Below are 24,774 nucleotides of genomic sequence, written 5' to 3'. Positions count from 1 at the left end.
GTGTGGAGACCCAAGGTCCTCCTCGGGGGGAGGGCAGCCAAGAAGTCACAGAGCTCATCTAAGAATGCTCTGGATATAGAACTTTAGGCCTGGCTTGGGATGGGACAGTTTGCTTACTAATTTGTGAGTTACTTGTCAGATTGCTCAGTGATTAGAATTACTGTTTTGGAATTGAGTGATCAAATTTTCCAAATGACAGTATCTCATTCATCAAGACCAGCCTGAGACCTCTTCAGCTTCCCTTCAAACTTCAAGGATGCAGGAACCGTCCTGCCTCCCAGCCACTCTCTGTGGGTCTTGCCAATGCCTTAACAGGGAAGCTGGGCATCCTCTGGTTAAGGCTAGAAAGTGTCAGGCTGTTTCTGGAATCTCTCTATATTCAGTTGGAAGAGTGGGACAACCCCATTGGGTACCATGTGGTCACTGTTGATATGGGCAACCATGCTGATGGAGGGCAAGTTGGCCAATTGCTAAGTAGGAGGGCAGTGAACACAGAGGGTGAAATTTGTCATTTTATTGGGAACAATCTACAGGTTTGCTCCCCACCACTAAACAGCTCTTTTAACCATCTTATATGCTCAAGATTCACTTAACAAGTTAAAAAAAAAAAAAAAAACATGCTGCGGGGCATAGGTGCCAAGAAAAAGTATAGAATTTCAGAGAGAACAGAAAGTTGCTTTGAACCCAGTGCTCTTTGGTGGCAACAAGAAAAAAGGACGGTGATGTCTCCAGACCCTCTGGATTCACAGCAGAAAACCAGAAGCAGGTTTGGAAAAAGGAATTCTCTTTAAACCCATGTTCAATAAAAGAAGAGATCTCTTCTTCTCTCTGGAGACTGGCTTCCTGAAAAATAGAATAAGCTTGATGAGATAGCAGCTGGCTTGGTGCCCAAGGAACCTAGGTTTGAGTCTTGACCTCACCACTCCTAGCTGTGTGACCTCAGGCAAGTTACCTAGCCTATCTGAGCCCCCCTTTCCTCATCTGGTAAATGGGAATACTAATGATACCTATTGCCTACATGAGTTAAACACATGTCAAGCCCTTAGAACAGTGCCTGGCACAGATAGGCTCAGTAATATTTGTTAAAGAGGTAGTGTCCTTATATGGAGTAGAGTAGAATTAGCATGTGGTCACACTGCAGCTAGCTTATTCAGTAAGACCAAGGACAGAAAACTGACCCTGGCACTTACCTTGACTCTGGGCAAGTTACTTAACCTCCCTAAAACTCCATGTTCCCATCTGTGAATGAGGATAAAAACAGCACCCATGGTGTAGCGAGCTATGGGTTCTTCTTTTACCTCATTTCCGTGGTTCTTGCCATTCTCTGCACCTTCTAATGACCTTTGGTTCACGGCGCCTCAGTCAGCCATTCGCCATGGCCACACACTAGACCTTGTCATCACATACACAGGTGGCACCCCTACCATCTCAATTTCAAACCACCATCTCCCGATGTCATTGCCTTAAGCAGTCTTATCACCACATTTTTACATACTGTCATCCTCCAATCCATCAACCTCTACTACCCAGCACCTTCCATCTGCCTCCATTTCCTTCTTTGAGCAGCTTAGATACCACGATCCCATGCTATGGTCCCTCATTCATCAGGCTCACTTGTCAAAATCTCAACCCTGGATGAGCCAGAGTTTGGCTTCTCTGTGCGTTATATTAACCCAACATCCCTGGTGGGGGGAAAAAAAAAATCACACAAGTCAGCCAACTGTTTCCACTTAAAACTCATGTCAGCCTTTATAGCTGATTCAGAATCATTTGATTAGTATGTTTCCGACTCCCCACAAACAAGCCTGCAAATCTAGTGGCATCTGTGTCCTTATTCTCCATCTTTTGTCTGCTTTCAATGGTAGAATGCCCCCTCCTCCTAGCAAATGCCAATGCTTCCCCACATCTTGCAACTGTCTCCAGCCATAAAGTTATTGTCATTGTCTTGTCATCCATCTCCGTCTCCGTATAGGCTCTATTTTTATTTTTTCTTCCTGGTCACCTGAGGGTGTTTTTTTTGGGGGGGAAGGCTAATTACTTTTCTGTATAGGCTCTAATATTTGCCTTCTTTAAAAAATAAATAAATAAAAGACCCTCTCCACCCCACTAATCTCTGTAGCTACTACCTTACTTTTATTCACCTCCCTCAAGGCTAAGCTTCTACAAGAAGCTACTGCCATTTACTATCTCCACTTTCTCAGCTGCCATTCCCTCTTCAACCCACCCCATCCAGCTTTCGTCCACATGCTATTAACGAAAACTGCTCTTAACTACGTTATCAAAATCTCTGATGCCACATCCAATAGAAATTTCTCTGACCTTCTCTTATTTGATCTCTCGGAAGCCTTTGACACAGGTAATCACTCTGTGTTTGGAAATTTTCTCCTCTTTGAGTTCCTGTAACACCACACTCTCCGGCTCTTCTCCCACCCAGGGGCTGCTCCTTCTCTGTATCGTCTGCTTGGTTCTCATATCCCCCAACTTCTAAATATTGGCACACTCCAGGACTCTGTCCTCTGCCCTTTTCTCTGCCTGGGTGATCATTCAGTGGCTTGTAGTGTCGTTTTCATACCAAACAATCTCAAAAGTTTACTCAGGCTCTCCCCCGCTTCTGTTTTGGAGAGGGCCATCCACTTGCATGTCTTATCATCACCTAGAGTGAATGTGGCCAAGGCAGAGCTGTGTTCTCCTACAATCTGCCTCATTTCCACACATGTACCAGTATCCACAGAGTTGCTCATGCAGGCAAATGAAAACCTAAACACCTCACATATTAATAGATCTCAAACACATTCACTTCATCCAGCGACCATGATTGCCATCTGATTCAGGCCACCATCTTGTGCTTCTGGCCTCCTAACTAATTCTTTCTCCAGTGCATCCTCTGCACAATAGTTCTGTGGCCTTATTAAATGCAAATTGGATCACACTTCAAACCCTGCCATACCTCACTGAGTCACTTAGAAGAGAAAATCAACCTCCCACCATGATCCAGAAGGTGCTGTGTCGCCCGGCCGCAGTTGACCTTTCCAGGGCTGACTCTGCCCACACTCATATTTCTCCTAGTCCTCACTCACTTCTGGTCTGGGCAGGGTAGCCTCCCCCATCTCCATCCCAGCTCTTCCTAAAGCTCCCGGCATCCCTCAGTCCATCTGGGTCCCTGTTCACACATCACTTTATCATAGAAGCCACCCTAGAACCCCTTTATCCAAAGCTGACCTCTGTTTTGCTCTGTTTCAACACTTGGTATGTTTCCTTCAGACTTACCGTAACTTGCAAACATTTTATTTTGTCTTTTTTTTTTTTTTTGGTGGAGTCTACCTTCCCCACTAGACTAATAACTGTGGGAGCAGGGACCAAGAAGAGTTTTCTACACCATTATATATATAAGTGCACCATGTCTGGCAATATTTTCTGTAGACATTGAAGGAATGTACACTGAACCACTGTCTGTTTCTGCAGATTAAAAAAAATCAAATTCACTAAATATTTTGGCACCAATTTTGAGGAGTCCCTCCAGAAAGGTCCCTCCAACTATGCTTCCAGCAGATTGCTCTTCTCTCCACATGGTCTCTGCCTCATGTGGGTGTGTGGTACCCACTTGAGAGGACTAGACCATATTGGAGGGGCAGGAGGGGACTGCCTTCCTTCAACAAATATTTATCTGGGGCCTAACAGAGGAAATCTTTCAGATTACCAAAATCTTTCCTGACAGTTTCATGTAGCTCACTTCAAAATAAGGTCAATATATGAGAACTCCCTGGTGGTCCCATGGTTAGGACTCAGCATTTTCACTGCAAGGGCCCAGGTTCAATCCCTGGTTGGGGAACTAAGATCCCGCAAGCCATTTGGCATGGCCAAAACAAAACAAAAATCCCAAATCAGGTTAATATAAAATATATCAAGACTCAAACATATAAAGAGGCTACTGAGTTCCATGCCAAAACTACTCAACCAGGAAGTGATGGCGCAGAATCTGGGTGTTTCACAAGCTCCCCTCTGGTTTTCAGCATCAGGCAAGATGGGGGAAATGGGCGCTGTGCTCTCTTAAGAATGTAGGCTTTGAGGGGTGTTCCTGGTCCTTTTTTCACCTAGAAAGTCACCCCCTTCCCACTCTCCATGTCCTGCTGCCTCCCTCTGCTCAGAGCCACAGTGGCAGAATAGCCAACAGGGGGCTGTTGGCATAGCCAGGTACCCATTCCACACTTCCTGTCAACTATTCTCCACATGGCCCTTTCTCAGGGTAATACTGCTCCTTTGCATGCTTTTCAAGTTTCTGTGCCCCCTCATCTTACTCAGGATACTGTCCTGGCTCACAGATGGACAGTGAGCCCATATACAGTGAAGCAATCATACCGGTTGCTAGTCTTCACTGCTGTACACTTGATTTAAGTTGGAATTGTTTTTGATGATTTATGTTTAATGTAATTTATGATGTTGATGATTATGACACTGTGAGAGCAAAGAAATAATTGTACCCCTGCCACTTGCTGTATGATCTTAAGCCAAGTCCTTTCACCTGTTTGAGACTCAGTTTACTCATCTATAAAATGGGTATATTCATTTCTTCACTCATCCAACCTCTACTCACTGCATGCCTCATGTAAGGCACCTAAGATGTCTTCATACATGAATCATAAGGTCATTGTGGGGACTGAGCTCATAGCCACCACCGATACATGATGTTGCTATTAATTTGGGCCTATGAGCAATTGAAAGCATCAGGCTTTTGGTAATTCTAAGACTTACAATTTTTTAAATGTATAAGCTAACAAGTACTTAGGAGACTTGATAATCCTGATTTCATACATTAGAAGGTGAGCAGAGCTCATCCCTTCAGGAAGACTTCCACGAAGCCTGATAAAACTGCTAAGGCTCTTGGATCAGCCCTTAATCTATCTTTTCATTTGGGCACAACCAATTCCTCATGGAGGGTGATTTGTGACTTGCTTGTTTCACTCAACGGCATCAAAAAAATTTAATTTATACTCTATCGGTAGATAGATTTTTACCATTTCCTTTTTTGATGTTCTTTTATTGTTTCTGGCATCTGCTCACTCATTCATTAGACACATATGTTCTGAGCTCCATGCCTGGCACTGCCACAGGTGCCAGGATGGATTAGTACACCTCTCAAAGTCTTGGCCCTCAAGGAGTGGACATTTTAGGGAGGTCTATATATTTTGCTCACCCCCACTCCACACCAATCTGTAAAGTGCCAGAGATCCAAGGCTGCGGTGGCAGCTCTTCCCTTGATGCCTCTCAAGACACACAGAGTGAGAACAGCTGAAGGCACATGGATGCCCTCCCTAAAGGCACTTTTTGCTGCCTTACCGTGTGCTGACTTACTAGGGTCTCATTTCCATTAGAATTTACATGTCAATACATATATGTAAATTAATCCTTATCAGAAATCTGATGAGGTGGGCATTATTCTAATCCTCCTTTTATAAAGCTACTGAGGTATGGAAAGATGAAGAAATGTGGTTAAAGTTCCTGAAGCTAGTAACTAATGCAGGTGGATTCAAACCTGAGCCATGAAGGTCCTCACGTCAAATCAGAGATTGCCCTCATTGGGCCGTTCTTACTGACACCACTTTCAAATTGAATGTGGAGCCCAGAGTCCTAGCCTTTGGTATCAGGTGGCATTTTCTGACTGCAGAGTCCTGGGGTGGCCCTATGTTCTAGGCTGAAAACTGAACATCTGGGAAAGAGCAGGCTAACCTTCATGAATTTGTTCATTTTCCTGCATCACCTTGGTTACCTCACTAAATCCAGCTCAGATAAAAGAACTTAATAGAATTGCTTTCACAGCCAAATTAGAAAATGGGCAAAACATTTTACAAGATACTAAGTGCATGGGCTCTTTGAGACTTAAAGGTAGCCAATTCTAAGGGTAAAAACACTAAATAACAGAAATGAGGGTCATTTCAGTTGCTGGAGATCCTGGTTTTTCTGCTATAAGTTTGTTCTCAGGATGTGGAGACAAGATATCAAGGACAGAAGCAGACACTCACTTTCAACTGCAAAGCTGGCACCGGCAGGTCCACCATCAGGGGGGAAATAGATTTTCTTAACTAGGAAAGAAGAAAATATGATTGGGAATGAAATCAGGGACTGGGTTAGAAAAGTGCATAGTAGCCCCCCCAAGGAACCCCAAATCATGTGCTCCTCAATTTTGACATTTGACATATTTTCTTTTATCAGATGCTACAAAAACAGAGACACTTCTGTTTTGTATGCCCTTGGGGTTTTGTTCCCATATTATGGGCAGTGTTTCTGATCAAGGGTTGCTGACTTCTTCAACAGATCCTGGACTGTCAGCCACTGATTCATCCAGTAGATATCAGCATTAGATGGAGAGTGTAAAGAGTTGGCAACAGTTGAGACTTTGGTGATGAATATTTGTTTGAGAATGCATCTAGGACTTTCGGGACTATGATAATGCTGGCATTGTGGCTTTGCTATGATGTGCCTGGCATATACTAGATGTTTGCTAAATCTTTGCTAAATTTGATTTGAACTGCATGGGCTTGTTTTGTTTGGGACGTGATGATTTGAGCTGTGTTCTAACCATCCATCAAGACAGGGTTCCGCTGTGTGCGCACAAGCATATACACACAGTTGGCCTCATTTTCCCCTCTGAATCCAGCAGGAACAGATTTTTGAAAAAGAGGACAAGGGTGGGAATTCTCATAGGTTTCCCAAGCTTGACATTTTTATGATTTACTGTTTAAGTACATTGCTAATCAAACTCTGCAAATGATGGAATGGTATTTTAACAGAAAATTTGTTTTTGACATTAGGATGGAACACAGCATCTGACTTTAGACCTCGGTGTAACATAAATATACTTAGTTCAGAAGTAAAAGCAGCTTCTGGCAATTTCTTTCAGGCACAGACCAGGGAGCTATAAAAGAAAACTCATCCAAGGTGCAGAAAGCCAAAGATGGAGACTCAGCCCCAAGAAACTATGAAGCATCTATTATTACCAATATTTCATGTGAAGGGCAAATCTTACATGAGAGTCACTTGTTTTTTTTGGTCAAAGTACACTTCAGGCCAATTCTTTCCCATCCTTTTACAAAGAAGGGAGTCTTTTTTCTTGATAAGTATTTTGCATCTGCTGCTGTTGCTGCTGCTAAGTCACTTCAGTCGTGTCCGACTCTGTGCAACCCCAGAGACAGCAGCCCATCAGGCTCCCCCGTCCCTGGGATTCTCCAGGCAAGATTTTGCATCTAGTAGGTGCTAATTAAATATGTCGGGTGAGTGAGTAAATGGAATAAAACAGTGAATGAGCATTAAGGAGGTTTTTGCTTGGGTGAGGAGTAGGGGTCAGGGAGAAAAAGCCCCAGACAGCCAGGCACCATGACGGTTTCCAGGCAGCAAGGGGGCGGCCTCCATTGTTTCTCTGAATTTTAATATGTGGAGCAGATGGTTGGTATAGACGGCCCTTGTTTCTACCCAGGAGTCTGGCATTATTGCAAGTTGCCAACCTGTTTGGAGGATAGTTTTGAGCCTATAGGTGTATCACTGAGCTCTGTTTTACACATGGGTTATCTGGCAGTTCACAGTGAGGTGAATGCAAGACCCTTAGATTATAGGCAGCAGTCCATCATTTTTCTAGGCTGAGTCCGAGTCAGCAGACCCGGGTGAATATTCTGGGCCAACTGCATCTGGCTGGCTATCTATGCAACCCTGTAGTCATTAAACAGTGACTATCGATACAGCCTAGTGAAGATAGATGTTTTGTCCCTCAGAGGCCCCACAGCTGGAGAGGCAGCAATTAGTCTTCCCATCCCATTTCATGCCAATTCACTCTCAACCACAACCAATCAGAAGCAACCCTCCAACTGTACTGGAAGCATTTCCTTACAGTGGGCTGAGCTGGGAGGCAGGTTGAAGAGCAATCCTGTGCTTCCGGCCATCTGGGCAGAGTTGCCATCCTCCCACGAGGCAGATTCTTGAGGATGGGTTAGGCATCTCTCTGGCTGGAGGAGACTTAGGAGGGGCTCATACTTCCCCTCAGGCTGGGGCTCCGGAACCAAGTGCCCAGTGGAAAAAGCATGAGGGTAGCCAGGCTCTGGGAAGCTGGGGCTGGCGAGGGAGGAGAAATGCCACAGCTCGCCAGGCTGAACGGAGGGGCCCCCAGTCAGGGACAGTGGGTACTGATCCATAGGCATGAGACCAGATCCATTCAAGCTGCAGCTGGCGGCGCCATTTGCAAAAGGTACTTCCGGCTGTGGCTTCGTCCACGGAGCAGAGAAACGCCACTGATTTGGAGGCATGTCACTATCTGGGAAGGAAAGATTTAGAAGACAGTTTTGTTTATTGTTTTCAAAATGGAATTAGCTTTTTTTATGGTTAACACAGGGGCTTCCCAGGTGGCTCAGTTGTAAAGAATCCATCTGCCAATGCAGGAGATTCAGGAGATGCCAGTTCAATAGATCTCTGGGTTGGGAAGTCCCCTGAAGGAGGAAATGGCAACCCACTCCAGTATTCTTGCCTGAAAAATCCCATGGAGTTACAGTCTAAAGGGTTGCAAAGAGTCAGACATGACTGAGCAACTGAGAATGCACACACCTACTATGCATGGTTAATATAATGTATTTTTTAATGTGAAAAATGTAGAGAAGGTTAAAAAAATCACTCAAAGCATAATATCAGAGACTATCAGTGTCTATCTTTAGGTGTACTTCTTTTCAGGATGTTTCTATATATGTACACATTGTTTTTCCAGTTGTTCTTATGTTATTAAAATATCACAAACATCCTGCTAGAGCAACAAATAGAACCAACACCAGCTTTTCAAATCACTGCATGGCATGCTGTCAGAAGGCAGTAACATGACTAACAAACACAATACTTGGGCAGCTCAGTTATTCCATATTTTCAATTAACAACATTGGGATAAGCATCTTCATATATACATCTCTATATACTTGTCCAACTAGCCCCTCAAGGAAACTTTTCTAGAAGTAGAATTACTTGATTAAAGGTGATTTATGTTGTTTGTTGCCATTGTTTGACTTTTATTTTATAGCTGATGTCTTGAATACACTGAAGAAAAGAACCCTTCATAAAGTTTTGTGAAGCCTTTCCTCTTCAATGTATTCCAAACACTGGTTGCCAGTATCATACAAGTCTGGGGGTTGAAACTTCATTTTCAAGAACGGTCTGGGCCATGGGGATGTTAAGAGACTGGACCAAGTTAGCAAAGCAGATTAGCCAAGTAGAGATCAGAGCTGGAGGGGGTCAGTGATGGGTAGGAAAGTGGTTGCTTCATGGGCTCAGTCATGTCTGACTCTTTGTGACCCTGTGGACTGTGGCCCACCAGGCTCCTCTGTCCATGGGGATTCTCCAGGCAAGAATACTGGAGTGGGTTGCCATGCCCTCCTCCAGGGGATCTTCCCAACCCAGGAATTGAACCCAGGTCTCTCACATTGCAGGCTGATTCTTTACCATCTGAGCCACCAGGGAAGCCCAGTTTCTTGGGACTTCTTCCTATAAAAGCAAAATGTTCAAGGTCAAGTGGTGACTCAGGCTCTTCTTGTAAAATTCTTGTGGACTAGCTAATGGGGATGGAGTCTCCTGTGGTCTCAGAGACACTATTCAAATTATGCCTCTAACAGCAGCTGAATTGGAGTTCTCAAAGAGTCTTGGGCAGCTTGACATGAACGGATGTTTTCCCCATTCTCAACACCCACTCAGGCAAGAGGGGAGGCGGGAGAGAGCCCTGGCAGATGGTGCTTAAAGCCTGGAGGTTCTCATCTATCCAAGATAATGAAGGGGGCGTGGGTGTGGAGACAAAGGGAGACTGGAGGGCTGGAGAGGCCGTCTGGCCCCCTTCCCTTCCTCGTGCACCTCACCCAGCGCTCCTGAATGTTCAGTTTGCCTGGATCTTTTCTGATAGGTCTGCCCAGTGATGCTGGAGTATCTTACCCACCAGCACAGCTTTTCATGTAATATAGATGGTAAGGGCAAAACAAGCCCTACCCTACATAGCAGATATTCTGCTCAACTTTTCACATTGTTCATGAGCAACGGTCGACGGTTGGCTTCTTTTAATGAGGTCAAGGGCAATGAAACAATTAGCAAGATTTGTTCCTGAGGATGACTGCTACTTTTGAAAACTGTTATCTGCTGGGTAGTAGCAATTCGAGGCAGTATCTATGTGGGGTAGTAGCAATTCAGGGCCACTGTGTAGCACAAATAGGATGATTAAGCTGACTTAGGCTAATCACTGTTCCTGCTTCATATTGAATGAGGGTACTGCATGTCCTAAGCACAAATGAGAAACAATGTTTAGCCTCTGACCACTGGGCAGTTTCCATCTGAACTGGCCTTCCAGATCTCATACATAGGACCAAGGTTTGGAAGGCTTGAAATGTGGAAAGCAGGGCCCCAGCGTGTTTTGAATATTTTCTTTAACTGCTTCCCTTCCAGAATTGTCTGACTGAAAGGTTAAGGGGAGTGGGTGGATGTGCCTGTCCAAGGTCGCACTTGGTCACTGAGTGCACCAGAGCACAGTTTGGATGGGAGTATGTGGGAAGACAGAGAGAGTCCCAATCCTGAATTCACAGTAACCCAATTGTAGGCCTTGGGGAGCCCAGAAAAGTCACCTTTCCAGGGCAGGCTTGGGTGTGGTGCCCCATGGAGTGGACACCCTGGACTTTGGTGGTCTCTTTCTCAGGCTTCTTGGACAAACTGCTCCAGTAACCACACCCATCTAGTCGGAGAACCACTGGACTGGCTCACGGTGGCCGGTGCAAATAAGTGGCCCTGGTGACACTTTCTTACCTGAGTTCCCCCTCTTAGAGCCCCAGGCAAGACTCCACTGCCTTCTCAAACCCCAGCCTACAGTAACGAATGGAGAGCAAGCAAGGAACACTTTGGGGACATTTAGGGAAGGCTAGGTTTTTCATATTCTATTTTTTTCCTTCAGATGTGAGTCTATACTAGGCAGTGTTTATGAAATATTAACCACCCCATATCTTATGATGTCTTAAAGTGGATGCAGCTTTAGTCTTTTTTAAAACTGAAATATAATTGGCTTACAATATTATTTTAGTTTCAGGTATACAACAGAGTAACTCAATATTTTTAGAGATTATACGCCATTTATAGTTATTCTAAAATATTAACTATAGTCTCTGAACTATACATTACATCCTTATAACTTCTGTCCATAGTAGTTCGTACTTCTTAATCCCCTTCCCCTATTTTGCTCCTCCCCTCCCCCCCAGGCTGGATCTTTCTTTCAGTAGGAATACAAAAGGCTTCCAACCCCTGGACTCCTACTGTGAGCATCTAGCCCCTGCCTCTTAGTTCCATCCATGCCTCTAGCATTCACGAAGCCCCTGATTCTAAGACCAGGTCCTGTTCAGAGAGCACAAGTCCCCATTTCCTCCTTATCCCTTCAGGATGAAAATGTCAAGCTACCCTCCCACCTGTTAAGCAAACCCAGAGACATCACCCATGACCACCATAGATGCTTCTGAGAGCCCCAGAACCTTCTAGAAAGCACCTCTAGGCATCAAGGAGTTTGCTTCTACCCCAGAGGATCCTCCCTACACTCTGTCCTTGCATGGTGGCCCTGACACCCTGTTCCAGGCTGGCTTCTGGACACACCAGCTTCAATGTCAACCCCTCAGAGAGGCTTCCCCTTAACAGCCAATGACAGTGAGCATGTCTCCTCCCATGGATGGAAGGGAACAATCCATGTAAAAGGTTTAGCATGGTGCCCAGGACTTTATAGGCACTCAAGAAGTGAGAGCTGCTGCTGTGGTTAATATTATTAATTATTATTTTGGTTTAGAAACGCAGCGTAGGCTCACATTCAAGGGTTTCTCTCCTGGCTTGTGACACTCTACAGGATCAACCAGGAAAAAAGCCAAATGGTAACGCGGGGGGCCTGAGGAGTCTCTTTGCCCTCACTCATCACAGAAGGGAGGGGAGGAAAGGCCAGAGCCAAGGAGCCTGGGAAGCAGCAGGGCTGATATGGAGGATGGAGTAGATATTGGCTCTAAAAGAGAGATTTCTGGGACTTCCCTGGTGGTCTAGTGGCTAAGACCCGCGTTCCCAATGCAGGAGTCCAGGGTTCCATCCCTGGTCAGGGAACTAGATCCCACATGCCACAACTAAAGATCTTGCCTGTTGCAACAAAGATCGAAGATCTGTGCGTCAACTAAGACCTGGTGCAGCCAAATAAATAAAATAAAAATTAAGGGAGATTTCAGAAGCCTTTGCTCCATGTGTCAATTCCCAAAAATAATCCATCGAAGATGGGCAGGAAAGATTGTAAATCTAGAGGAGCTTTTGTTTACTAAGCACTTACTATGGGCCAGGCTCTTTGTCTAGCATTCTGGATGCATCCCAGATGAGCTTCACAACCGTCCAGATGAGAAAATAGAGACTCAAAGTGGTTAATGTAACTCGCCTAAGGCCACAGAACTAGCAGGTGGAGAGCTGGCTGAGTCTCAGCTTCACGCTTGGCCAGCTCTGCCTCCTATTATCTTGAGAATGCACCCACTCTGCAGCTGGAAAGGTGGCAGATGAGCATAACGGGCATAACATTTCTGGCAGCAATTTATCAGCAGATATCAAAACCCTAAAATCTGAGTGGACTTTTTGATATAGTCATTCTACCCACAACAATATATTTTAAGAATATAATCAATGATGCATGTAAAAGTTGAGCTGCAAGGATATTCAATGTGATATTTACATATAGTGAAAGACTGGCAACAATCTAAATGTCCAAAAATTTTAACAGATTTGAAACACCTATAAAAAAGGATACTCTTGAGGCATAAAATGATGTCTTAGTAGAACATGAAATGGCAGTGAAGATATATATGGTTTATTACCCGTTAAAAAGCCACGTGACGTTAGGTTGTAAAACTTAGTATGGACGCCTAGATGTGCATGTGGTTTTGTGTCCTGAATGCTTCTCTGTGTTTTGTAAAGTTTCAAAACTTAACACAGTATCTTCGTGATTAGAAAAATTAGTTTTAAAGTAAAAACTTAAGAACCCACTTGACTCAGTGAACCTGAGTCACAGCTGTGAAAGGCCAGTGCATAACTGCCTGGTTGCCTTCCATCTAATCTTTCCTTCCTTCCTTCTTTGTCCCGTCTCCACCTTTAATACAAATACTGCTTTACAATGAAGTTGAAGCCGAGAACCCTCTGAACACACACACATATCTTGCCCCATGAAGTTCCCAACTTTGGCCTGACCGATGTGCACACACTGACACTCCCCTCTCTGCCATTTTGGCTGGTGGCATTTGTCTCTGATGTATTTACTCCAGAAACAAAGAAATATTATTTGTATTAGCTGAGGTTGAAATAACACTAGGACAGAGAGACAGCTTGTGGGGGACAGCTCTGTTTCAGGGTACCCCATGTGTGTGTAGCGGGGGAGACTTTCCTACTCAGTCTCACCCCCTCCTTCACAACCACCTGTCTAGGTCCTTTGCTGATTAGCCAGGTTCCCTTTCCCAACTGAAAATGGAGATGAAATACAGAACATGTACTTGTATTTTGAAAATGGCTAAAAGCTCTGTGCATGCATGTTCAATTATGTCCGAGTTTTTTGCTACCCCATGGGCTGTATGTAGCTCGCCAGGGTCCCGTTTGTGGGATTTTCCAGGTAAGAATACTGGAGTGGGTTGACATTTCCCCCTCCAAGGGATCTTCCTGACCCAGGGACCGAACCCAGATCTCATACATTGGCAGGTGGATTCTTTCCCACTGAGCTACCTGGAAAGCCCAGTAATAGCTCAGTATCTAGAATCGAATGATCTGGTTGTAAACAGCTGCTCTTATGAGCTGTGGGATCTTGAACAAGTCACTTGATTCTCTGAGCTTCAGTTTCCTTATCAGGAAATGAGCACGGTGAGAGTTAACCAAAAGGTTACTGTGAAGATTCACTAAGATAATTCATGTGCCAGCCCCTGGGAAAGGGCCTGGAACATAGGAAGCACTCAATAGATGTTGGCCATTAGAAACATTATTAGTGAGAGTGCTAATGGGCAACAGTGTGGATGACCTAGAGATTGTCCTACTGAGTGAAGGAAGCCAGACAGAGAAAGACAAATATCATTATGATATTGCTTATATGTGGAACCTAAAAAGAACTTATTTATAAAACACAGACTCACAGGCACAGAAAACAAACTTATAGTTACCAAAGGGGAAAGAGGGAATATAAATTATGAGTTTGGGATTAACAGATACACTCTCACAAGGAACTATATTCAGTATCTTGGAAGAATCTGGAAGGGAAAAGAATCTGAAAAGGAATAAATATATATTATATACTTACATATAACTGAATCATTTTGCTGTACATCTGAAACTAACTCAACACTGTAAATCAACTATACTTCAATTTTTAAAATTGAAAAAATAAATAAAAAAGAAAGAAAGAAACCCAGCCTTTCTTCCCCAACCCCATTGGATTCTGGAGGAGGGGAGAGGAGGAGACTGGCTATGAAAGACCTCAGAGAGCTCAGGTTGTGCGAATACCTTCTCTCAGCAGCCCTTGAGGGAAGGGAGCCAGCCCTGGGGCTGGGCTCATGGCTGGGACAGGAAGAATACAGGGTGGGTTGTGCACCAAGACAAGCCCCCAGAAATGGTAATTTATGAAGCTTCTCCGAGTTACCTACTCTGAAATTGCCAATGTCCTTTTAAAAGGGAAACAATTCAGATACTTTCAGCCTATGTTTTCTTTCCTACCAGTAGGGCCAGTATAAATTATACCTAAGTAAATAAAAAAAACCCAACTTGGATTTGAAAAAAGCAGCCAGGAAATTCAATGGCATTTCCTAGCCACATGGGCCTGTCAGAGTACCCTTAAAATGTGGGTGAGCCCGCCATGGGAGCCCATGAATGGGAGCCTGTTCTCAGCTTAGCTGGGGCCTCGCTGAGGCCAGGCAGCCTGGGGCAGGCCTGCAGGGGCTGAGAGGATGCTAAGTGTCGGTGACGAAGAGCCGCTTTATGGATTTCCCACCATTTTCGAAGCTGCATGCAGTTCATAGAACACCTCCCGTGAGAACCACTGGGGACACGTCTTCTTTCAGGGGACCCTCCCCGGAGGCAACAGAGCTTATGAGAAATTTGATTCCTAACTGTGTAAGAGAGGCCTTGAAGAAAAGAGGCTTTCTCCTTCATTTGTTCAGTCAGCTGGACAAACATCGGCCTAACCCACAACACATGCTGCGAGGGAGATCTCTTCACAGTCAGGGGGTCTGTGAGACTATCACACGGAAAATGTGATGACACAGAAGGTAGGTAGAGAAGAAAGCTGCCTCTGTTTGGCCAGAGAAGGCTATCTTGGGCCAGATACAAGACCACGTCCAAGCTTCCTTGGTGGGCAGGGGCTTCATAGAATACAAAGTGAAGTCAGGAGAGTTAAGAAACAGGGCAGCGGCCACCCAGCAGAAGCCAGTGGACAACTTGGAGGCTGAGGGGAGGGTCCTGCTGGTTTGAAGGCGGGCCCTCACATCCACTGTAGACATTCAAAACACCTGCCTCGAGCCCTCACACACCACAAAAATTAACTACCACCGCCATGGCACTTACTATGTGCCACTTGACATGAGTAATCTCACGATTCCTCCTTTAGTTCAATGATACTCAGTTTTACAGATGAGGAAACAGAGGCCCAGAGAAATGAAGTGATATGCCCTGAGGTCACATGGTTAAACAACAGTAAAGCTGACCCAGCCCCAGGGTGCCTGGGTCTAAAGCCATATACCAAATGATACTGTCTCTCCAGTAACCCCATCAATGACAGACATCAGCACCCTGTAATCCAAATCACAATTTCATTCATTCCCTAAATATTTATTGAGTATCTTCCATGTGTCGGACATTAGGGTGGGTACTTGGAAAACAGCACTTAACAGACCGACAGCGTCTAGGGGGTAGGAAGAGATAAGAAACCCGTAAAATACACAATATGCCCCATGGTGACGCATGCTAAGAGGAATAAAACAGGGTAAGACAGTGACAGGGTGGAGACTTCTGTTTTAAATAGACTGTTCAGGAAGGCCAGTCTGAAAGACGACATTCTAAGAGATTTCAATGAAGGGGAAGTCTTGCAGTTACCTGGGAAAGAGCATTTCAGGAAGAGGGTAAAGAGGAAGTACAAAAGGCCTGAGGCCGTACTGTACCCCACACGCTATGAAGAGCAAGGAAGCTATGCTGGAATGAGAGGATGATGAGATCAGAAAGATGACAGGGGCTCAGGCAAGTGAGGGCCCCCTATAAGGCCTTGGATTTGACTCCAAGTAAGATGAGAAGTGGAGAAGGCAATGGCACCCCACTCCAGCCCTCTTGCCTGGAAAATCCCATGGACGGAGGAGCCTGGTGGGCCGCAGTCCATGGGGTCTCTAAGAGTTGGACACAACTGAGCGACTTCACTTTCACGTTTCACTTTCATGCATTGGAGAAGGAAATGGCAACGCACTCCAGTGTTCTTGCCTGGAGAATCCCAGGGACAGGGGAGCCTCATGGGCTGCAGTCTGTGGGGTCGCAGAGTCGGACACGACTGAAGCGACTTAGCAGCAGCAAGATGAGAAGTTACTGGAGGATTTTGAACAGAGAAATGATATGGTACAACTTTCTGACTGCTACTTTGAGAACAGACTGAAGGGGAGCAACGGAAGAAGCAGAGACTGACGAGGAGGCAAAAATCCAGTGGGGAGAGGATGGCTTTTCAGACTAAGGGGACAGGAGTGGAGGTGGAGAAACATGTTCAGAGCTCAGACAAACTTTGAAGGTAGAACTTGCAGAATTGTTCAAAGGGTTGGATGTGGGGTATCAGATAAAGAGAGGAGTTAAAGATGACTGCAATTAATTGGAAGGATGCAGCTGCCATTTATTGAGACTATGGACAGAGCAGGGTGAGGGGAAGATCAAGAGTTCAGCTTGGGGGACATCCTTGCTGGTCTGGTGGTTAACACTTAGCCTTCCAGTGCAGGGAGTGTGGGTTTGATCCCTGGAAGCAGAGCTCAGATCCCACATGCTTCTCAGTCAAAAAACCAAAACATAAACAGAAGCAATACTGTTAACAAATTCAATAGACTTTTGGTCCACATCAAAAAAAAAAATCTTAAAAAGAAAATTTAGCTTGGGACCTGTTTGGTTTAGATTCCTATTAGCTATGTGAAGTAAAGATATCAACTAGGCAGCTGTGTAGATAAGTCTGAAATCCAGTCTGGGTAAAGATATGATATTTCATCAGCACATAGGTAGTGTTTATGTAGATGGTATTTAAGACAAAGAGAGTAGAATAGATCCCCCAGGGCGTGAATGTAGAGAGAGAAATTAAGATCAAAGTCCTAGGGTCCTCAAATGTTTAAGAGATGAAGCCTTGAAGAGAAGAGGACATTCAGCAAAGGAGACTGAGAAGGAGGGGTAACCAGGGAGAGAGGTGGAAAACCATGAGTATGATATTATGGAATCCAAGCGAAGGAGGTTACTTCCAAGAGGAGGGAGCAATCAACTGCTGCAAATGCTGCTGATAAGTCAGCTAAGATGAGGACAGAGAAAGACTATTTGCTTTGGAAAGTGGAAGTCTCCCACGAGCCTGGATAACAGTGTTTCAAAGAGTGATGAGGATGACAGCCTGAGTGGAGCAGATCTGAGAGAGCAGAAGAGGAAGAGGAAAGAGCATGCATGGATACCTCTTAGGAGTCTGGCTGCAAAATGAAACCAAGAAATGGGACAATAAGCAACCAAAAATCAGTTATATATCAGGTTGGGTTTACGAGGCAAGCAGGAGTGAGAAAATGAGGGATGACGAATTGCTGGTGCTGACAAAGAAACGACTGTCATATATTCAAGGCAATGTGTTTAGAATTAACACAGTCAAATAGCCAAAGTGGACAGACTTAGCTATACATGAAAAGCCTAGGATTTTGACCCTTCCTAGGAGCCAGATAGAGCCTCTGAATCCCACTGACCACATGGATGGGCTTTTACCCACGCATCAATTCCCCAAATGACTCAAGAGCAGCCATTCCTGCAGCTGCTCTGAAGTACTCAGCACACCCTTAGACAGCACCTCCATGCTCTCCACCCAGCCCCTGGTCCCTGGTGTTAACTTTAGTACCTGCTCCTACTATGCTCCCCTTTCACATGTTTCCTGAACTCCAAAGAGTCTCTGAGAAAACCATCTCACCTGACTGGAAAAGTTATTTCTAGGAGAGAAGCAAATTCTGAAAGGCTAGAGAGGCTAATACACCAATTCCCTATCCAGACCCAGAGTCTAGCCAGTCAGAGTGATGGCTTCTGAAAACCAGTGAGCTCTTCACCCACAGGCAGAGGCCCCCTCCTGGGAGGCATGTCCATCCTCCAACGGGAGCAGGGCATTCAAGGCATAAGCTCAGCACCTTTTGGCATTGCACTCTTGAAGTAAGTGTTTTGAGATGAGACAATGCTTTAAAAAAAAATCACCCAATAGTGTGTGCAATAGACACCCCCAGTACTGTTAAGGGTAGGGAGAGGGATGCGGAGAGACAATCATTTTATCCACCTCCCTCTGCCCCACTCCACCCACTATTAACTGAGAGGAGCCTGGGTGTTTCTACAGGGGACACATGCCCAACTCCTTTGGTGTTCTTGCCCTATCAGACCAAGGTAGTAATAATAATAATGGTGCTCTCATCACATACTGAGTGTGAACCTAGCATTTAACCTAATTGAGGACACAATGAAATCCGTATATTAATTTGATTAAAGTGTCCTTTTTTTTTCTTTTTTTTGCCCACGCCATGTGGCTTGTGGAATCTTAGTTCCCCAACCAGGGATGGAACCTGTGCCCCCTGCTGTGGAGTCTTAACCACTAGCCCACTAGGGAATTCCATAAACAGTGTCCATTTTCAAGCAAAACTTCTGAGGAAGGGGTGTGGTTTCTCACGGAACAGAATGATGTGCCTTTAGCAAATATACACACGTCTCAGAACATCAGAACTGTTCTTTGATGATAGCCTGATAGGGAATTCCAGCCCCTCCCTCCCGACATGCTCACCATTCCTCAGCAGCACATCTCCACTTGGGCTGGAAGGGTTCTGTCCCTGGGGGCTCTTGACATTGCCCAGAGCTCTGGAGAAGTGTTCATCCACCACACTGCTAATGTCCCCTTGAAAATAGGTGAAAAGGACACAGCGGGAATTCCATTCAGTTTTAATAGGGCTCTGTGTGTGGACGGTGGTCTTCGTCACGTCTTCCATGGTGACTCAGGGGAGAGCTGCAGAGCAAATGCAAAATGTTACTGGCACTCTTTTTCCAAGCGGTTTGGCTAAGTTGGCAGAAGTGGCTTCCTTGAGGACAAGCAGTTTGCGCCTAAGGTTCAGGTTCTCTCACTGGGGCTCCCAGGAGCTGCACAGCTGCCTAGCAGTCTTCAGGAAAAAAGATAAAGTGCTGAAGGGTCCTCTCTTATAAATGCAAAAGAGTGCCTGGGAACATGATTAGAAGAGCATCAGGAAATGAAAAAAAAAAGGGGGGGGGGAAAGGACACTGAAGCCAAAGACTGCAGTAATTTGCCAGCTGGGGAAGTGCCTGCCTCCCACTAGATTCCCCTGAACAAGGGCACGAGTACTCCAGTAGACCTTGACTAAGCAATCAGTGGATACTGACAATTTGCTTCCCTAGCAAGCCTTGATTTCCACCTTGCCCACTTATGTGCAGAAGCACCAAACATACCAAATTCTCCTGCTCCCCCTGACAGGGTGACTCATGTGGGATGGGGTCCTGTACTCACCCCCACCCCATCTTAGAATTAGCAATTACAATCAAGGCCTCCAGACAGACATACTCTGCCCAGAGTCACTTAGAAAATGTCAGAGCTTTAAATCCGGGTGCATATTGTTTTATTTATTTATTTATTTTTGGCTGCACAGCATGGCTTGCAGGATCTCAGTTCCCCAGTGAGGGACTGAACTCGGACCATGGCAGTGAAAGCCTGGAATCCTAATTACCAGGCCACCAGGGACTCCCCAGAAAGACACACTCGGCACCCAATGCAGCTAACACTTTTCACGCTGATACTCTGTTGGGAAAGAGCACTCTGTTCACCAGGCTTCCTGTGCGCCTAGAGCGGTGCCTGCTCAATACTGAGCAAATGCCCCAACAGTCATTTGCTGAATTGCCTTCAACTTGGCCTCAATGGGTCTTACCTGTGAGCTCCCTGAGGGCAGAGGCTGTCCTTTCTTGCACCCAGGCAGTGACCAGGCACGCAGACGGCACTGCAGAGAAGCCATGGCCTTCCTTTACCAGGGAAATAATAGTTCTGGGTGCTTCGTCACCTCTGGCCATCCAATCCAACTTGCCCAGAGTTCTGGCTAAAGACATTTCGAATCTAGTCATTCTGATGCATATAATGCAAATGACTAGAGTTGAATAGCCCATCTCCTGGTCTAGTCTCTGAGATCCAGGAGGATGGGGGCCATTTCTTATTCATTTCTTTATCTCTAGCACCTAACACTAAGTAAACAATGGCTGAGTGATGAAATGCCATTTCGTGCAGAGAAAGCACAATGCAAGGAAATCACACCAATTAGGGCTCAGAGGACCTGGGCTTGCCCTTGACTGGGTGTGTGCCTTTGGGGAAATCACAGGGCCTCTCTGGCCTTCAGATTCCTCTAGGGTAAAATGAAGAGGTTGGGGTATATGAATTCTTCAGCCTATTTTATTTTTCTGCCAGAAGTGTCAGTCGATTATCACGGGAACATTAGGAGGGAATCTGGGAGTAAGCAGAGGACCCTTATTTAAAAGTTCTCCTTTCAGAATCTTAGCCCCAGTCACAGCTGGATTCTGCTGTCTCTAGAAGCCTTTGATTGAGCACGTCAATCTGTTTCCCCCTGGGTGATAGACATGTTAAGCATCACCAGGCACCACCCTAAAAAAAAAATGAATCCACTGTATTCTTATTTCAAAAAAACATGGGAGCCACCACGTTGAAAAACCATCCAGCGGTGTCTTCTAAAGCTAAGCATACACTTACCATAAGACCCAGCAATACCACTTCTAGGCACATAACCAAGAGAAACGAAAACAGATGTGTGCACAAAGACTTCTACATGAGTGTTCGTAGTGGCTTTGTTTACAAAAGTGAAAACAGCCCAAATGTCCATCACCAGGAGAACAAATAAACGAACTGTGACATTTTCATACAATGGAATGTTCTTCATCCATAAAAAGGCACAAACTACATCCACCCAACAGCATAGATGAATCACAAAAACATTAACCTGAGTGACAAAACCCAGACACGAAAGACTGCATATTGTATGACTTCACTTACATGAAACAGGCACAAATAATCTATGGTGATAAAAATCAGGACAGCAGTTGCCTTGAGGCAGAGCTTGGAAAAGGGTGAGAGTGGACTCACAGGGGTGCTGGAAATGTCTTACATCCTGAAGAGGCTGAGGGTTACATATGGATGCAGATGTGTCAAAACTCATCAAATTGTGCAGTTCAGATCTGCAAGTTTCACTGAAGGCAAATTATTCCTCAGTGAAAAAGCACATGATATCTTCAGATACTTGGGACTTTGAGCAATAAAGCAAAGGTGTAATCCTTGAGCACGTTATAGCATCTCAAAGTATAATCTCACTTATCTGTAGAATTTTCAAGAGCCAAACTACAGAATAAAATGGTCATTCCCAGGGGCAGGGGAGACAGGACCAATGTTGTTTAAGGGAATAAATGTGCAACAAGCAGTGAACAAGCCCTAGAAATCTACCACACAGTGCAGTGAATCTAGACAATACTGCATTCTAATCATCAAACTTGCTAAAAGACTAGAATTTAATTATTTGAACCAATAAAAAGAAAGGGTAATGATGCATCATGATAGAGGTGTTAATTATGGCCATGATGGTAATTGTATGACAATATATAAATTCATCACATTAACATGTTGTACGTGTTAAATCTACACAATGTTATCTATCAAATATATTTCCAAAAAATAGCAAATCAAATGAATGATAAAGCGATGGTATTATGAATGACCAAGTAATGATAAGCATGGATGAAGCCTTTTTGCTAAAGCTGCAGTTCACAGAAGACCTATTCTGTCCCAGAGGCTCCAAATATATTTTCTCCAATCTTTACAACCCTCAGACTAGGTACTATTATCCCCATTTTAAAGATGAGCAAATCTGGGCTTAGAGAAAGAGGAAATCAAGAGCCCAGGCCATGCACCTAGGTGGTGGCAGAGCTGAGGTTTGAACCCAAGTCTCCCTGGTTTCGGTGTCTGGCCTTTTCTCACCATCCCTTTCTACCTGTCGGGGCGAACAGTCCCTTCCCCTCCATGGGACTCCCATCCTGATCCAGTCCTCTGGCTCCCAGTCAGGCCAGCAGACGGTCTGTCTGCGCAATCTCATGGTGTCTCCTGGAAGCCTTCACCTGCAAGAGCAGCTTAGCACCTTTGTGTGTCTTGCCCTCTTACCCTCTTGCCAGTGGCCGGTGCTACTGGCTCAGGTATGACCCAGCCTGCCACCTCTCCTTGCTAAGTCTCCCTGAAGCCATGAGAAGCAGCTGGCCGGACCCCTGAGACATCAGTGCCGTGAAACACGCTCCTAGCCTCCCTGGGCAAAGACCATATGCTAGTTCCATAGAAATAGAGCAGATCAGAAAATACCGTCTCGGTCCCCCTCACCTGAGCTCAGACCTCACACAACTGCGGATCCTCAATAAATCTTAAGTCCTATGCATGCCCCTCTTTTCCTTGCCAAACACATGGACACATACTCTAAAGGAAAGCCCTGGAGTACATCTCTGGATCACATCTCATGAGCAGTTCCCTGGCTGTAGTCAGACCTCAGGGGATGAGGGTCTGTATTCGAGGGCTATTCACATCTGTGAGCTGTTACCTGGTTTAATCCTTTACAGAATCGCCTCCCACTGGACCTCTGGAGTGACTTGAGCAGTTTCATCCCCACACGAACCCTCCTTGAAGGGTCTCTTTCCTTGGGAAATGAAGTGGTGGGGTGGGTCTGGCTTAGAAGGAGGTGCCGCAAAGCTGGAACCGAGGGTAGGACTTTCCTGGCCAAGATGCTGTATTGGCGCCTGGCTTTGTAGCAAAAGCCTCTTGCAGACAAAACCCTTGGCCTTGGCCAAGCTTTGCCAGGTGTGCAGTTCAAATAGTGTAATTACAATATTCCCCAGTGCTCAGAAATTTAAGACACCAAGTAGGCATTGAAATAATGCCTGGTTTTCGGCCCAAATATTTTGGGCCAAGAGGAAAGCAAGAGCAATAGTTTGGCCTCCATTCCACCAGGATGCCTACCTGCACACGCTTACCACCTTTCTGAGAAATGGTACCCAGCACCCCTGGGCTTGGGATGGGGAGTCTGAGAGGTTGTCACAGTTATCACCTGGAACAAAGCCCCAAAGGCACCGGAAGACATCTCCTTAAGCAAAGCATGTGATGCCCCCTACCACCACCACCTCCCCCCCAGCCCCAGTTCCTTCTCAGTTAAATTCCCATCCCTCCTGCCTCCCCCAGAGTTCCCACCTTCTCTCACCTTAATTCTCGACCATCGGCGGCGGAGACACAGCAAGATGCTATGGCTGGTCGAAGGTGTGTTTTGCTGGCTGGAGCTGCCTGGCCTGCTTTAGAGCAGCTCAGTACTGGTCCGAGCAGGGCCTGGCGATCTTGTGCCCTCCCCTCGCTAACTTTCTACCCCTCTAGCTGAGCCTATACGAAGCATTTCCTGCTAGCTATCTATTAAGAATGCAGAAAATGTACTCCAACAAGTCAATCGGGTTGGGCACCTGCAGGAATGAGGAAAATAGGTAGTTCTTTTTTTATTTCTTTCTTTTTGCATTAAAAAAAAGTGCTTAGCGATATTGTCTCTTAAAGTGGGCAGCCAATTGTTTGCCCGGAAACCACACACAGAGTAGTAGCGTCTCCAGCATCAGTGCTGGGGCTGGGATCCAACCGATGGGACTTTGGCACTGAGAGAAAGCTTGGCTGGTCACTAGTTTCTTCCCGTGGGAAGAGAAAGGGAGCTCAGCCCTCTAGGATTCTGGACTTTTCTCAGGCTTCCATGGGCCCAGAGGGATCGAAGACTTCTCCAAACCTGCAATAGATGAAGCAGTTCAGGACTCCAGCTTCAGGCTCACAGCAAAGGAGTCCCAGTCCGCATTCTGAAAAATCTGCAATAGCACCATCATTCAGACCCCAAAGCCTGGAGCCGTTCTTTGCTTCTCCCATTCTCTGTTTCAACCATATTAATTTAACATATTTATTAAACACTTACTATATGCCAGGCACCATTCTGGGAATTTTGTTCCATAGTGAACAAAACAGACCAAATCCCTGCCTTTGGGGAATAATAAATATGTAACATGTTTTATGTTTGCCTATAGTATATGGACTTGTCAGCTGTCAGTAAGTACTATAAAGAGAAATTAATCAGCCAGGGAATAGAAAGTGTCTCATTTATCTCGGATGTTCACGAAAAAATTTTCTGATGAGGTGACATTTGATCAGAACCCCAGGTAGTGGGGAAGCATGTCAATACCTGCTTGCCTGATATCTGGGGGAACATCTAATACAAAAGATGGGATCACACCCAACCTGTTCACAGAAGGGTGAGGAGGCCAGCATGGCCGGAGACGAGGGGAGAGGAGAGATGGGGCCATGGCACAGAAAGTCTCCTCGGCCATGCTTAGGCTGTGGACTCTTCCTGTAAGTGAGAAGGAAACCCACTGGAGACGCTGGAGAAAACCATCACAAATCTTGAC

At 45.4% G+C, this 24,774-nt stretch overlaps 1 protein-coding gene across 2 annotated transcripts; it reads right to left on the bottom strand.

Moving 5' to 3' along the window:
* Positions 1–499: 499 nt before the first annotated feature.
* Positions 500–23,759, bottom strand: VGLL1 (vestigial like family member 1). 2 transcript variants are annotated; one of them, XM_040266250.1, is made up of 5 exons: positions 23,540–23,759; positions 19,043–19,261; positions 7,877–8,296; positions 6,018–6,077; positions 500–843 (listed from the first exon to the last, which is right to left on the bottom strand). In XM_040266250.1, the coding sequence occupies exons 2-5, from the start codon at positions 19,242–19,244 to the stop codon at positions 800–802; spliced, it is 726 nt and encodes a 241-aa protein (XP_040122184.1). In that variant the 5' UTR covers positions 19,245–19,261; positions 23,540–23,759; the 3' UTR covers positions 500–799. The 2 variants fall into 2 exon arrangements, with proteins under 2 accessions (XP_040122184.1, XP_040122183.1); XM_040266249.1 differs by having other exon boundaries at positions 23,550–23,758.
* Between the last annotated feature and the right edge of the window lie 1,015 nt (positions 23,760–24,774).

Source organism: Oryx dammah, unplaced genomic scaffold (assembly GCF_014754425.2).
Source record: "Oryx dammah isolate SB20612 unplaced genomic scaffold, SCBI_Odam_1.1 HiC_scaffold_23, whole genome shotgun sequence".
NCBI classification, from domain to species: Eukaryota; Metazoa; Chordata; class Mammalia; order Artiodactyla; family Bovidae; genus Oryx; species Oryx dammah.
Note: the sequence above shows the minus strand (reverse complement) of the source record. Positions and strands in the feature narration are given on the sequence as shown.